General features: G+C 41.3%; 1 protein-coding gene and 1 long non-coding RNA gene across 2 annotated transcripts; both read left to right on the forward strand.

The window, feature by feature from the left end:
- Positions 1 to 4,716: 4,716 nt before the first annotated feature.
- Positions 4,717 to 6,202, forward strand: LOC112567697. Its single transcript, XR_003099859.1, has 3 exons — positions 4,717 to 4,808; positions 5,498 to 5,712; positions 5,872 to 6,202. It is a non-coding gene; the product is annotated as an uncharacterized LOC112567697 (long non-coding RNA).
- A 2,195-nt stretch (positions 6,203 to 8,397) lies between these two features.
- Positions 8,398 to 11,447, forward strand: LOC112567692. Its single transcript, XM_025244437.1, has 4 exons — positions 8,398 to 8,919; positions 9,285 to 9,493; positions 10,026 to 10,365; positions 10,719 to 11,447. Exons 1-4 carry the CDS (start codon positions 8,499 to 8,501, stop codon positions 10,976 to 10,978), a joined length of 1,230 nt encoding a protein of 409 aa, XP_025100222.1. The 5' UTR covers positions 8,398 to 8,498; the 3' UTR covers positions 10,979 to 11,447.
- The last annotated feature ends 2,013 nt before the right edge of the window (positions 11,448 to 13,460 follow it).

Raw genomic sequence — 13,460 nt, forward strand, 5'->3', positions numbered from 1 at the left:
TGTGTTCACTAACACTATGTTTCACTATACATCCAAACAAAGTAACTAAACAGTAGTTCACTACACTAATGGCATCCAAAGTAGAACTAACAGTATATCTAGTGTGTTCACTATAGAAACTAATGGCATCAAAGTAAAGAACTAACAGTATATCCTAGTGTGATTAACTACAGTATCCTAAGCAAAGTAAAACTAACAGTATATCCTAGTGTGTCACTACACTAATGCACATCCAAACAAAGTAGAACTAACAGTATATCCTATGTGTTTCACTACACTAATGGAATCAAAACTAAAGTCCTAGTAACTATGGCATCCAGTAGAACTATATACCTAGTGTGTTCACTACACTAAAGACATCCAAACAAAGTAGAACTAACAGTATATCCTAGTGTGTTCACTACACTAATAATCCAAACAAAGTAGAACTAACAGCATATCCTAGTGTGTCACTAATCACTATGACATCCAAAGTAAACTAACAGTATATCTAGTGTGTTCACTACACTAATGACATCCAAACAAAGTAGAACTAACAGTATATCCTAGTGTGTTCACTACACTTAATGGCATCCAAAGTAGAACTAACAGTATATCCTAGTGTGTTCACTACACTAATGACATCCAAACAAAGTAGAACTAACAGTAATACCTGTGTGTTCAACTACACTAATGGCATCCAAAGTAAAACTAACAGTATATAGTGTGTTCACTACACTAAGACATCAAACAAGTAAGAACTAACAGTATATCCTAGTGTGTTCACTACACTAATGGCATCAAACAAAGTAGAACTAACAGTATATCCTAGTGTGTTCACTACACTAATTGACATAACAAAGTTAGAACTAGTATATCCTAGTGTGTTCACTACACTAATGGATCCAAAGTAGAACTAACAGTTAGCCTAGTGTGTTCACTACACTAATGGCATCCAAACAAAGTAGAACTAACAGTATATCCTAGTGTGTTCACTACACTAATGGCATCCAAACAAAGTAGAACTAACAGTATATCCTAGTGTGTCACTAACTAATGGCATCCAACAAAGTAGAACTAACCAGTATATGTCTAGTGTGTTCACTACACTAATGACATCAAACAAAGTAGAACTAACAGTATCTAGTGTGTTCACTACACTGTATGGCATCAAAAAGTTAAAACAACAGTATATCCTAGTGTGTTCACTACACAATGGCATCCAAAGTAAAACTAATCGCCAGTATATCCTAGTGTGTTCATACACTGCTAATGGCATCCACTCCAACACCTAAGTAGAACTAACAGTATATCCTAGTGTGTTCACTACACTAATGACATCCAAACAAGTAGAACTAACAGTATATCCTAGTTGTTCACTACACTAATGACATCCAAACAAAGTAGAACTAACAGTATATCCTAGTGTGTTCACTACACTAATGCATCCAAAGTAAAACTAACATATATCCTAGTGTGTTCACTACACTAATGGCATCCAAACAAAGTAAAACTAACAGTATATCCTAGTGTGTTCACTACACTAATGGCATCCAAAACAAAGTAGAACTAACAGTATATCCTATGTGTTCACTACACTAATGGCATCCAAACAAAGTAGAACTAACAGTATATCTAGTGTGTTCACTACACTAAAGACATCCAACTAACAAAGTAGGAACTAACAGTATATCCTATTGTGTTCACTACACAATGGCATCCAAAGTAGAAACTAACCCAGTGTGGTTCTATACACTAATGGCATCAAAGTAGAACTAACAGTATACCTAGTGTGTTCACTACACTAATGCATCCAAACAAAGTAAAACTAACAGTATATTCCTAGTTGTGTTCACGACACTAATGACATCCAAACAAAGTAGAACTAACTATGAGTAAATACTAGACATGTAAACTATCCTAGTGTGTTCACTACACTAATGAACATAACATAAGTGTGTTCACAAATGTAAAAACTAACAGTATATCCTATTGTGTTAACTACACTATGGCATCCCAAAGTAGAACTAACAGAGTATATCTATTGTGTTCACTACACTAATGGCATCCAAAGTCACTAACTAAAGAACATCCCAAAAAGTAGAACTAACAGTATATCCTATTGTGTTCACTACACTAATGGCATCCAAACAAAGTAGAACTAACAGTATATCCTATTGTGTTCACTACACTAATGGCATCCCAAAGTAAAACTAACAGTATATCCTAGTGTGTTCACTACACTAAAGACATCCAAACAAAGTAGAACTAACATATAGTGTGTTCATACACTAATGGCATCCAAACAAAGTAGAACTAACAGTATATCCTAGTGGTTTTCACTACACTAATGGGGGCATCAAAAACAAAGTAGACTAACAGTATATCCTAGTGTGTTCACTACACTAAAGACATCCAAAGTAGAACTAACAGTATATCCTAGTGTGTTCACATACACTAATGGCATCCAAACAAAGTAGAAACTAACAGTAATATCCTAGTGTGTTCACTACACTAATGGCATCCAAACAAAAGTAAACTAACAGTATATCCTAGTGTGTTCACTACACTAAAGACATCCAAGGGACAAAGTAGAACTAACAGTATATCCTAGTGTGTTCACTACACTAATGACATCCAAAACAAAGTAGAACTAACAGTATATCCTATTGTGTTCACTACATCCAATCCAAAGTAAACTAACAGTATATATTGTGTTCACTACACTAAAGTAACTAACAGAACACTAATACAAAGAGTATATCCTAGTGTGCATACAACAAAGTAGAACTAACAGTTTACCTAGTGTGTTCACTACACTAATGGCATCCAAACAAAGTAAACTAACAGTATATCCTAGTGTGCACTAACACTGAACAGACCATCCAAAGTACTAACAGTATATCCTAGTGTTGTTCACTACACTAATGGCATCCATCCACAAAGTAGAACTAACAGTATATCCTATTGTGTTCACTACACTAATGGCATCAAAGTAGAACTAACAGTATATAGTGTGTTTCACTACACTAATGCATCAACAAAGTAGAACTAACAGTATACCTAGTGTGTTCACTACACTAAATGACATCCAAACAAAGTAGAACTAACAGTATATCCTATTGTGTTCACTACACTAACATCCTAAAAAAAAGTAGAACTAACAGTATATCCTATTGTGTTTCACTACACTAATGGATCCAAAGTAGAACTAACAGTATATCCTAGTGTGTTCACTACACTAATGGCATCCAAACAAAGTAGAACTAACAGTATATCCTATTGTGTTCACTACACTAATGACATCCAAACAAAGTAGAACTAACAGTATATCCTAGTGTGTTCACTACACTAATGACATCCAAACAAAGTAGAACTAACAGTATATTCTATGTGTGTTCACTACACTAATGACATCCAAAGTAAAACTAACAGTATATCCTAGTGTGTTCACTACACTAATGACATCCAAACAAAGTAGAACTAACAGTATATCCTTGTGTTCACTACACTAATGGCATCAAGTAGAACTAACAGTATATCCAGTGTGATCACTACACTGATGGCATCCAAACAAAGTAAGAACTAACAGTATATCCTAGTGTGTTCACTACACTGATGGCATCCAAAGTAAACTAACAGTATATCCTAGTGTGTTCACTACACTAATGGCATCCAAAGTAGAACTAACAGTATATCCTAGGTGTGTTCACTACACTAATGGCATCCAAAGTAGAACTAAACAGTATATCCTAGTGTGTTCACTACACTGATGGCATCCAAAGTAGACACTAACAGTATATCCTAGTGTGACTAATGGCACTCCAAAGTAGAACTAACAGTATATCCTAGTGTGTTCACTACACTAATGGCATCCAAACAAAGTAGACTAACAGTATACCCTAGTGTGTTCACTACACTAATGCATCAAGGCACAAAGTAGAACTAACAGTATATCCTAGTGTGTTCACTACACTAAAGCATCCAAACAAAGTAGACAGTGTGTCCATACTAGAGTGTTCTACACTAATGGACATCCAACAAAGTAAGAAACAGTGTCCTAGTGTGTTGTCCACTACCTAAAGACACAAACAAAGTAACACAGTATATCCTAGTGTGTTCATAACTAATGACATCAAACAAAGTAGAACTAACAGTATATCCTAGTGTGTTCACTACACTAATAAAGCATCCCAAAGTAGAACTAACAGTATATCTAGTGTGTTGCACTACACTAAAGACATCCAAACAAAGTAGAACTAACAGTATATCCTAGTGTGTTGACTACACTAAAGACATCCAAACAAAGTAAAACTAACAGTATATCCTAGTGTGTTCACTACACTAATGACATCCAAACAAAGTAAAACTAACAGTATATCCTAGTGTGTTCACTACACTAATGACATCCAAAGTAGAACTAACAGTATATCCTAGTGTGTTCACTACACTACTACACTATGCAAATCAAAGTAAAACTAACAGTATATACTAGTGTGTTCACTACACATATCCTAATACTAACAGTATATCCTAGTGTGTTCACTACACTAAGTAGTGAACTAACAGTATATCCTACTGTCACTGCAGCACTACGCTAGTGGCGCAATGGACCGGAATCTCTGACCCCAGACCGGAATTCAAGAGATGGCATGGTGTGCTGGTAAAACACCAGGACATGCGATGTCGTTCCCCTCACGCCCACCATGTTAGCTCGCGGCGTCCTCGTTTCCGATCTGCACTTCCGGTGGCCACGCCTCTGTACGTCACAGTTCGAGCCCACAATCCTGCAGGCCTGCACTCCGTCACTGTCTCTAACAGCTTTGTGGGTAAGACATCAAGCACCCTCATCACTCCAAGTGTGGGCATGACATCAAGCAACTTAATTAGTGTCAACTGTAAAACTTTGGCGTCTGCTTTTGTAAGTGGCTGAGTCTCTGTTCGGGTGCTCGTTACAACTAAATGCGACGCTCCACGACGAATTAAGTCACGCGGAGCAGCTTTGTGCTAGAGGCCCCGAAAGGTGATAGGGGTCAGTTTTGTGCAGTTTGACTTTTCTTTTAAAATGGATTCCTTGGTTATTAAACTATCAGAAAAATACACTGCTATGTTAAACTAAAAGTTAGAAATCGACTTTAAATACGTTTAAATCGAGGCACCATACTGGTGTCCGTCCTGCGTTCAGACAACATTCAAACGCTGTGTCGATACTGTTTCCCTGTCATAACAGAAAGCGCGGAGTCTATATGTTCAACTTCTTCAAAGAACGATTCAAATATTAACCGATCAAAAGATTTGTCTGCAAAAGCTTAGGAGTAAACAGACCCAGTCGGCCATCTTGAAGCTAATCTTTGAACCCGTTTTTCTCAAAATGGCCGCCGCCGTACTGTCAACTTTGACATTTAAGCCACAAGTACTAATTCGCTTTGGTAAGTACATTAATTTACTTTTGAGCTACAAATACTGATTCGTCTTGAGGATTACAGCATGGACATTTGAGCCATCATTTTTTTTTCAGTGGACGTTACGCCACCAGAAGTGGTTACTGTCCCGTACTTCTTATCTCTGCAAAACGGAAGTAAATCTGAAAGACAGTGGGACCGCTCTGTCCTCCTCCTAGCCTGGCAGTTCAGGGACCTCGATAGCCCAGTGGTCAGTCATGTTGTCAATGTTGTCAGTCAGCAAAGAGGACGCCTTATCACAGAGCCAGTCATCCTGGGAGCTGATACAAAGGTAGACCGAGACTGTTACCATCACTTTATAATTTTGATGTGACTGTGTACTTCATTATTACATTCAAAGTACTATTCCCATACACACATTTGTTATCACCGAAATACTGTGGAATGTTCGCTTTTCACAATTTTCTTCTAGCAATGCATCTTCTTTCAGCTGAGCATTAATCTGGGCAAAGAAAACTTGCTAGTTGATGGTGACCTCTACTGGACAACAGTCACGGCTTGCAATGCTGCTGGGCTCTGTACGACAAGTCACTTCCTCCCGCCTTTTCGTGGACTCCACCCCTCCTTTTCAGGGTACCTTCAGATCCCCCTTAACGTGGAAATTTGAAAATGTCACTGGTGGGGTTATGGCTGCTGTTGTAAATGTCACGTGGCAAGACTTCACTGACCCGGAGTCTGCAGTTGTATCCTATTACGTCATTGCTGGCAGGGCATGCAATGGGGAGGAGCTCTCTAACGGTCCTGTGACTGTCGTTCATGACAACGGCCAGACATACAGCATCTCTCGCTTGTCATGTCGAGCAGCCTCCTGCCAAAATGATGTCATCTTCTTGGGAGTCCTGGCTGAAAACCACGTGGGCCTCAAGAGCGAAATGGTGCGAAACAGCGTTTAAGGTGGTGTCTGGTTCCTGGTCCATTCAGATTTTATTAGCACTTGCGCTACTCTTGTCCTGTCTCCTACTGCACGCACGATTGCGCCTGTGCTTCTACAGGCCAAGTGTGTGCACGTGCTTTAGAGACTTGTAGACAGATTGATCCCAGTGACTAGCAAACTTCCAGGTTACTCCTCGCATCGGTGTGGAACAGTGCCTCAAGTGTATTCGACATCAGTCAAATGTCTGGAGGGTCACTGGTCAATGTCTGGGACTGACTTATCAGCAACGTATCCAGGTTTGAGTGGAGCCTCAGCGAGACCAACGGGAGCGCTGGAGAGATGCTAACAAAGCTGGCAGGACGTGGGACTCACCATGGAGATGAATACTGCCTGCCGGGAGAGATCATGTGCTGACTTCTGGACTCAGTTACGTGCTTAACGTGCGGACCTGGTTCTCCAGCGACAGTTGCGTGACCTTCCATCGGTACCCGTGTCTGTTGACAGTACTCCCCCCTTACTCTCACGTGGAAAGACGGTAATCGAGTCCAACAGCACCTGTGAGCAAGACGTTGATTACCCTCAGCTCTGTGTCAAACATCACGGCCTGTTGGAGCGATGGGTCTTCATAGATCGTGACAGCGCCATATGTTGCTTATGAGATATGGATCGGCACTTGTTTCGGTATGTCCTCCGTAGAAGAAAGAATACAATACAATTGTATTCTTCTATTGTACTTTATGATTACAGTAACGGTGCTTGAAACTAAGGTAAAAAAAACTGGGAGATAAACTTGCCACCGTTTTGTAATAAAATACGGTTTATAAAGCTGCATATAAATAACACTGTAAGTAGTGTTAGCACGCTCATGCTTTTTCGTGCTCCAGTATGTCTTTTTATTACCTACTTTATTCTTTACTGCTTTAGCCGACGACTACGTGAAGCCAACTTCTGTAGGCCTGAGTACCACGTACACACACTGTCATCAGACAGAATGGAGAAGGGAACGCGCTATTACGTGACAGTACGTGCCGTCAACGGGGCCGGGCTGGTGAGGGTCAGCGGTGTCAGACGGCGTGCTGCTTGACGTCGTTCCTCCCATCGCTGGCGTCGTCTTTACGGGGCTACGTCACACCAGTCACCTGGCTCAGAGCTCCACCACCTCCCTGTCTGCCTCTTGGCATGGTTTCCAGGACACCCACTCGGCAGTCAAGTCCTACCACCTCGCTCTTTATGATGCTGATGATGCCAGCAAGCCACTGGTGTCCTTCAGCGATATTGGCTTCACGAAAGAGTACCAATTCCAAGGCCTGACACTGCAGCACAATCGCAGGCTAGGAAATATTAATGTCTTGTAGTGTACATTCAATGTATTATAGCCTTTTTTCAGCAAGCACAGTAAAAGTGTGTGCTAGCAACAAGACTGTGTGTAGTGTGTAAAACTGCTTGTCTTTATGTTTCTTCTATTTTTTTAACCTTTAAAAATATGTTATTTTACCTATATAGTAACTGAAGTAATACATAACAATGGGAAATATTAACTTCTGTTAAATGCTCTGAGCGATGTGCAGTAGGCATCTTTGACGTTAGAGTTTTTAAAAAATGCTTTGTGCAGTTTCCAGGAACTCTCGTGTATATTTTTCCACATCACACAACAGGGAGGCATTATGTCTTTGCTTGTAGCAGATACCTCGTTGCTCACATTACAGAAAAGTACTACATTATCTCCTTGTTCACATCAGGTACAAGGTCGTTGTCAAAGCCCGTGACGTGGCAGGACTGGACAGTCAGCCGGTGTGGTCGCCGGCAATTTTGGTGGACACCACAGCACCTGAGGGCGTTACCTGCACACACTTCGACGTTTTGCAAGAAAAAGTTCTGAACTACACTCAGACGACGTCTGTCCTCAGTGGTGTGTACAAAGAAGACTTCAGCGTGCAGAGCTCAACTAACAAGTTGATCAAAGTGGATGTTGTCGCTCTCAACACAGGTCCAAGAGTAAGAGGGTTTGTTGACGCCGCAGAGTTCAAAATGCGTTAGTGTTTAACTTTGCCTCACCTGCAAACGCAACGGCTGAGCACGTGTTCATTCAAACAGCAGGAGCTAGTCAGGTGGTCACTGTTCACATCTACGCGACCTCCAGTTCTAAAATCCAGGTGAGGCTGTCTGTCTGTTCTCAGCAGACCATGACCGTTTCAGGCGCCATCATCATCAGTCAGCTGACGCAGTCCTCCGTGTCGGTCTGCACGCTTGTGCAAGACCCGCAATCAGGAATCAGAACTCTGATGGTGGGCGTAGGAACGACACCGGAGGGTCTCCAAGTACAACCTTTAACCTCCGTAGGTCACAGCGGTCACCTCCTTTTCGATGTGCACGTGCAGGATGGCGCACCTCTGTACGCCAATGTCGTGGCACAGAACGGCGCCGGACAAAGAGTTCTCTTCACCTCCAGCGCCATCTATATGGACAGAACCCCGCCAGTCGTGTCCAATGTCAAGGTGAAGCTGATATACGAAGGTCAAGGCAGCGAGTTGACGGTGTGGGCGGAGGCCGAGTGGAGAGCGGAGGACAAGGAAAGTGGCATCCTCCTCTGCACCTGTGAACTAAGTAAGGTCCAGTCGCAATTTGTACGTAGTTGTACAACATACAAGGTAAGATCACATAGTGTACTCTTGTGAACAGGTAACATCTGCACTCGTCAATTACTCAATATACAAATGTGACATAGCTCTGTTCCGAAATCAACAATCACTGTTTATTATTGCCAATGCTCTACTACAGTAAAGCCATACGATTGTTAGAGTAGGCTGTCAACATTTCGGTGATAGGTAGTAGAGAATATTTGTGAAAGGAAACTGATTGTAACCAAAGTATATCCATTCTTTTCAAATTGATGAAACATAGACAAGACGCATTCATGTCAAAGGTTTATGAACCTCATCTTCTCATATCATGCGGGACCTCACTTTCAGAGGGAGCCACACCTGTAGTCACACCTGGCGTTACGTCGGCTGAAGCCACAACTGACGTCACCCCAGGCACTTGCCGTTGGCTGCTTCAACAGCCCAGACATTTAGCACCTGTTGAGGTTAAAGTGACCTGTCTCAATAAAATTCAGATGGCGTCTACAGTAACATCGCATCCTGTCCTTGTTTTGTTGCAAGCGCCGGACATGACAACGGTAACTTGAATTTATTGACGGCAGTTCCTGTCTGTTATCTTGAAACCACCAGAAATTGTCTGTTCTATGATCTATGGTTCTACCGACAGTTTCTGACCTCGTTTTGCCATGTAGGGGCCAATGGGATTAAATTCATAAACAACTTTTTATTGATTTTCTTATGTTGAGCCACATGTAAACTCTTCCAAAGGGTAATTGTGATCTGAAAGTAAAATGTAAGAGAATGAAGTACCTGAGCCCAGAGTAGTCTCGCAAAATGTGGTTAGGGTTAGACGAATGGTGTGAATGTGCATAGAGCGCGAAGACACACACTCTCTCTCTCTCACATACACACACTTAGGGCTCGCGAAGACACGCACACGCACATGTATATATATATATTGGTTTATTTAGGATCTGTACGGGTCAAGTTACTGGTTTCGTGTAGGGAAAACCTCTCATACCACAGATTTTCTATATCAAGCAATGGTGTGAACAGTCATGATACATTGTGGTAAATGTTGCAATAAGGCTACCCTTTTCTATCTTTCAGGTTACAGTAAGAGCACTCAACAATAACCCCATCGTATCACCTTTTGACGAGTGTGACCCGGAAGTGCGCTCCAAAACATCAGACCTAGAGTTGACCTGGCGGGGCGGCGATGACCCCAGTATGGATCTCTATCACTACAGGTTCCTACACGACTCGCGTCCCTTGACCGAGTGGTTTTCCCAGAGTGTTAGTAAGACCTCGGCTATTCTGAGAATGGACGAGAACATAGCACCCGGTGACGTGGTTGTTGCTGAAATCAGAGCCAGCAACGCCAGAAACATGACATCAGAAACCGTCTCAACCACAATTCGGCTGGATGACAGGAAACCAGTTCTGACAGGTATTCATTCATAAATGAAAATTAAATTAAAAAAAGGCTCACAAACCAATAGAAATGTTTGATTGAATGTCAGTCGTGTATTTCTAACTTCCACAGCACCGCGAATGGTGGAATATATATGTTCAATACGGAATAAAAATAAGAAATTATACATAAAAGTGGGATTTCTGTAAAGACTACACTCTTGTAGGTCAGGCAGTGCTGTACGTGTTTAAGTACTGTCAATTTGTCAATCCACAAAGAGGCTTTACAATGCTGTAAATGAATAACAACAACAACAACAAACAAACGGGCTGACCATGTCCAGCTGTAAGAATAAAAACTTTTTCATTTTGCTTTATTGTGTTCGACAGGAAAGAATGCATCCGTAGACTGGGCTGCCCATGACCTATATTTAGACTGGCGTGACGTCTTCAACGTCACCCGTGACGTGACCTACTTGGTCTTTGCTGGTACCGCCAACGGTTATGGTGATGTCATTAACCACGTGACTCTCAAGGATACCTCTTACAGACAAACACTAACAAGGCGGATGCATGACGTGTTTATCTGTATACAGGCTGTTTATCCTAACGGTCGCTTCGAGAAATATCTGGCAGAGCTCACCGTCTAAACATCGCCTTGGCTCAGTCCCGTAAATATCGGTTTATAAGGCGTAGCCACCATTTCTTTTTAAATCTCTTCTTTTTTCCTAAATTAGCCGGACTGGTTTATAAGCCACAAATATACATATAGCAGATACGTTGCCAGTCTCCATCAAGTGCTGAAGATCGTCGTCTTTGTTCAGGCCGAGACAGACTAGATGAAGATCAAAATTCCTTCTACATCTCAATATTCTCCGCCAAGAGATGATCTTTGACCTCTATCTGGTGCAATGGAGCTTGTGGATTACCAAAGTTGTATTCTACATTCAGCCTATCTTACTAGCTTCAAATTTTCAATATTTTACCCCAAGTTTACTTACACTATTAGGTCTTTCGTGTTTTGGTTAACACCTGTTTTTTCTGTTACTGATAAATAGAAACAAGATTTGGTCAATTATTGACACAATTATCGTACAAATAAAGAAGACTGAAACAATATTTATTTGCCTGTTTGTTTATGATGCAACTTTGAGCAAGAATGGCTGGACCAGATATTTAAAATTCAACCGTCCTTCACCATGTCGGCAATCACTGACAAGTGGGAGCAGGAATGTCAGCACAGACAATGTTTACGAAAATGTAACTATGGTAAGCAAAGACTTCATTTTGCTCTCCGGTTAGTGTAGCTATTCATAAAGAAGAAAGTGAATGCCATCAGCACAGATGCATTCTAGAACCTTGCTATTGCATGGATTCCTCAATACATCCATGAAGTTTTGTTTGGTAATGTAGCTGAAAGTGATTATGTTGTTTTTTATGGAAACTCAACACACAATCTTTAGTGCAGAGCCTAACTTTTGCAGATAGAAATATTGTTCCATCAACACAATTCTTATCAGAGCATGTTATTAATAGTCATTGTAACCTTAGCGTCCTAGTGAATCACAATGTCAGCCATATCAGGCCTGCCTTTACTGTGACATCTCAACATCAAAACACTCTGCATCAATCGCTTAAAAAGAATCAACCTGAATGCTTGCCACACGAACAGTAAAATAAAATCACAGTTATATGCTGTAACTTATATATTGGGTTCATGCATAAACTTTTTGGCACAACAATAATATGTGGTCAGGGGATATTTTTTTTCTGCTACAACTGGCACATGCAGGGTCAGCGTTGATAACTTCTTGCTGAAGCGAGCTAACGCTTTAGTGTCATCAACAACAACAGGAAAGGTAACAGTCAGGTAGTTTTTGTCTGAAACTTGCAGCTTCACATCATCCTGCAAAACAAAAGGTCTGGTATGTTATGTGTAATGCTCAATGAACAAGTAATACATGCTACCTTGATTGGTACTTGGTGTCAGAATGTGTGTTCATGCTGTGTCACAGTAATAATGCTACTTGACTGGCACTGGTGTCAGTGTGCAGTGTGTTCACATTCACTGACAACAGTGATAACTAGTACACGTGATTGATAGTGGCATCAGTATGTAGTGACACGATCACTACCATAGTGACAATAGTTTCCTAGTCAGCTATCTAATGTCAGCTCACTCACTGACACAGTGAATATGCTACTGTGACTGCTACTCATGTTAATGTGTCGCTAATGCTCATTCACTGACACAGTGACATATGCTACTGTGACTGCTACCTTCATAAGTTAATGTGTCGCTAATGCTCACTTCACCTGCTTGCTGACACAGTGACATATGCTACTGTGACTGCTACTCATGTCAATGTGTTGCCTAATGCTCACTCACTGACACAGTCACAAATGCTACCTGGCTGCTACTAGTGTCAGCATGTAGTAAACTCAACATTGATATTGTGACAAGTGCTAGTCTGGCTGCTAACTAGTGTCCTAACTTGTACACCTGTTTGAGTCTAAAATAACACTGTACTGAACCCTGTCTTTAACATGTTATAACATTGTATTGTACCTGCCTTTATGTGTTGTAACACTGAAGTAAAGTGCCAGAGTTTGTTATTTCAGTGTATGTTACTATGATGCTTAACAAGTGCCTGTGAAGTTATAACAACATTTTTGTCCTACAATAATTCACAAGTGCCCTGTGTCTGCCACTGCCCAAACCTACTCCTCTCACCTGAGAAACAGTTATCCAGTTGATCACACTGCGACACTGATGTCACATGCGGCAGATGAATCCGTCAAGACTAAGGTATTTGATCAGACCTGGGCAAAGGCCGGCCCGCGGGCCGGATCCGGCCCGCCTCCTGTCTCTGAACGGGGTCCCGCCTCCGCTGGCCTGCCCGCCAGTATCATATATACTATGTTATACAGTATTGGGTAAAACTGAGTTAACTACATTAGTCCGGCCCTCTAAAACATCGCCCAATGTCTCATGCGGGCCCTTGCGAAATTAATTGCACTCCCTGTATTTGATGCTTGGGAAATATGCCAGGTCATTGGTTACTTGGGAGTGACTTAGATTCTCAGTAATTCTATCTCCTCAATGAGTACTTTCTTATTTGTATTAGTGTT

Source organism: Pomacea canaliculata, linkage group LG7 (assembly GCF_003073045.1).
Source record: "Pomacea canaliculata isolate SZHN2017 linkage group LG7, ASM307304v1, whole genome shotgun sequence".
NCBI lineage: Eukaryota > Metazoa > Mollusca > Gastropoda > Architaenioglossa > Ampullariidae > Pomacea > Pomacea canaliculata.

Excerpts from the sequence above, each read along its gene's own strand:
- LOC112567692 (XM_025244437.1), top strand. The coding sequence starts at position 8,499 with ATGACCGTTTCAGGCGCCATCATCATCAGTCAGCTGACGCAGTCCTCC. Across the intron at positions 8,920-9,284 it reads CCTCTGCACCTGTGAACTAA|AGGGAGCCACACCTGTAGTC; the intron begins GTAAGGTCCAGT and ends CCTCACTTTCAG. Across the intron at positions 10,366-10,718 it reads CAGGAAACCAGTTCTGACAG|GAAAGAATGCATCCGTAGAC; the intron begins GTATTCATTCAT and ends TGTGTTCGACAG.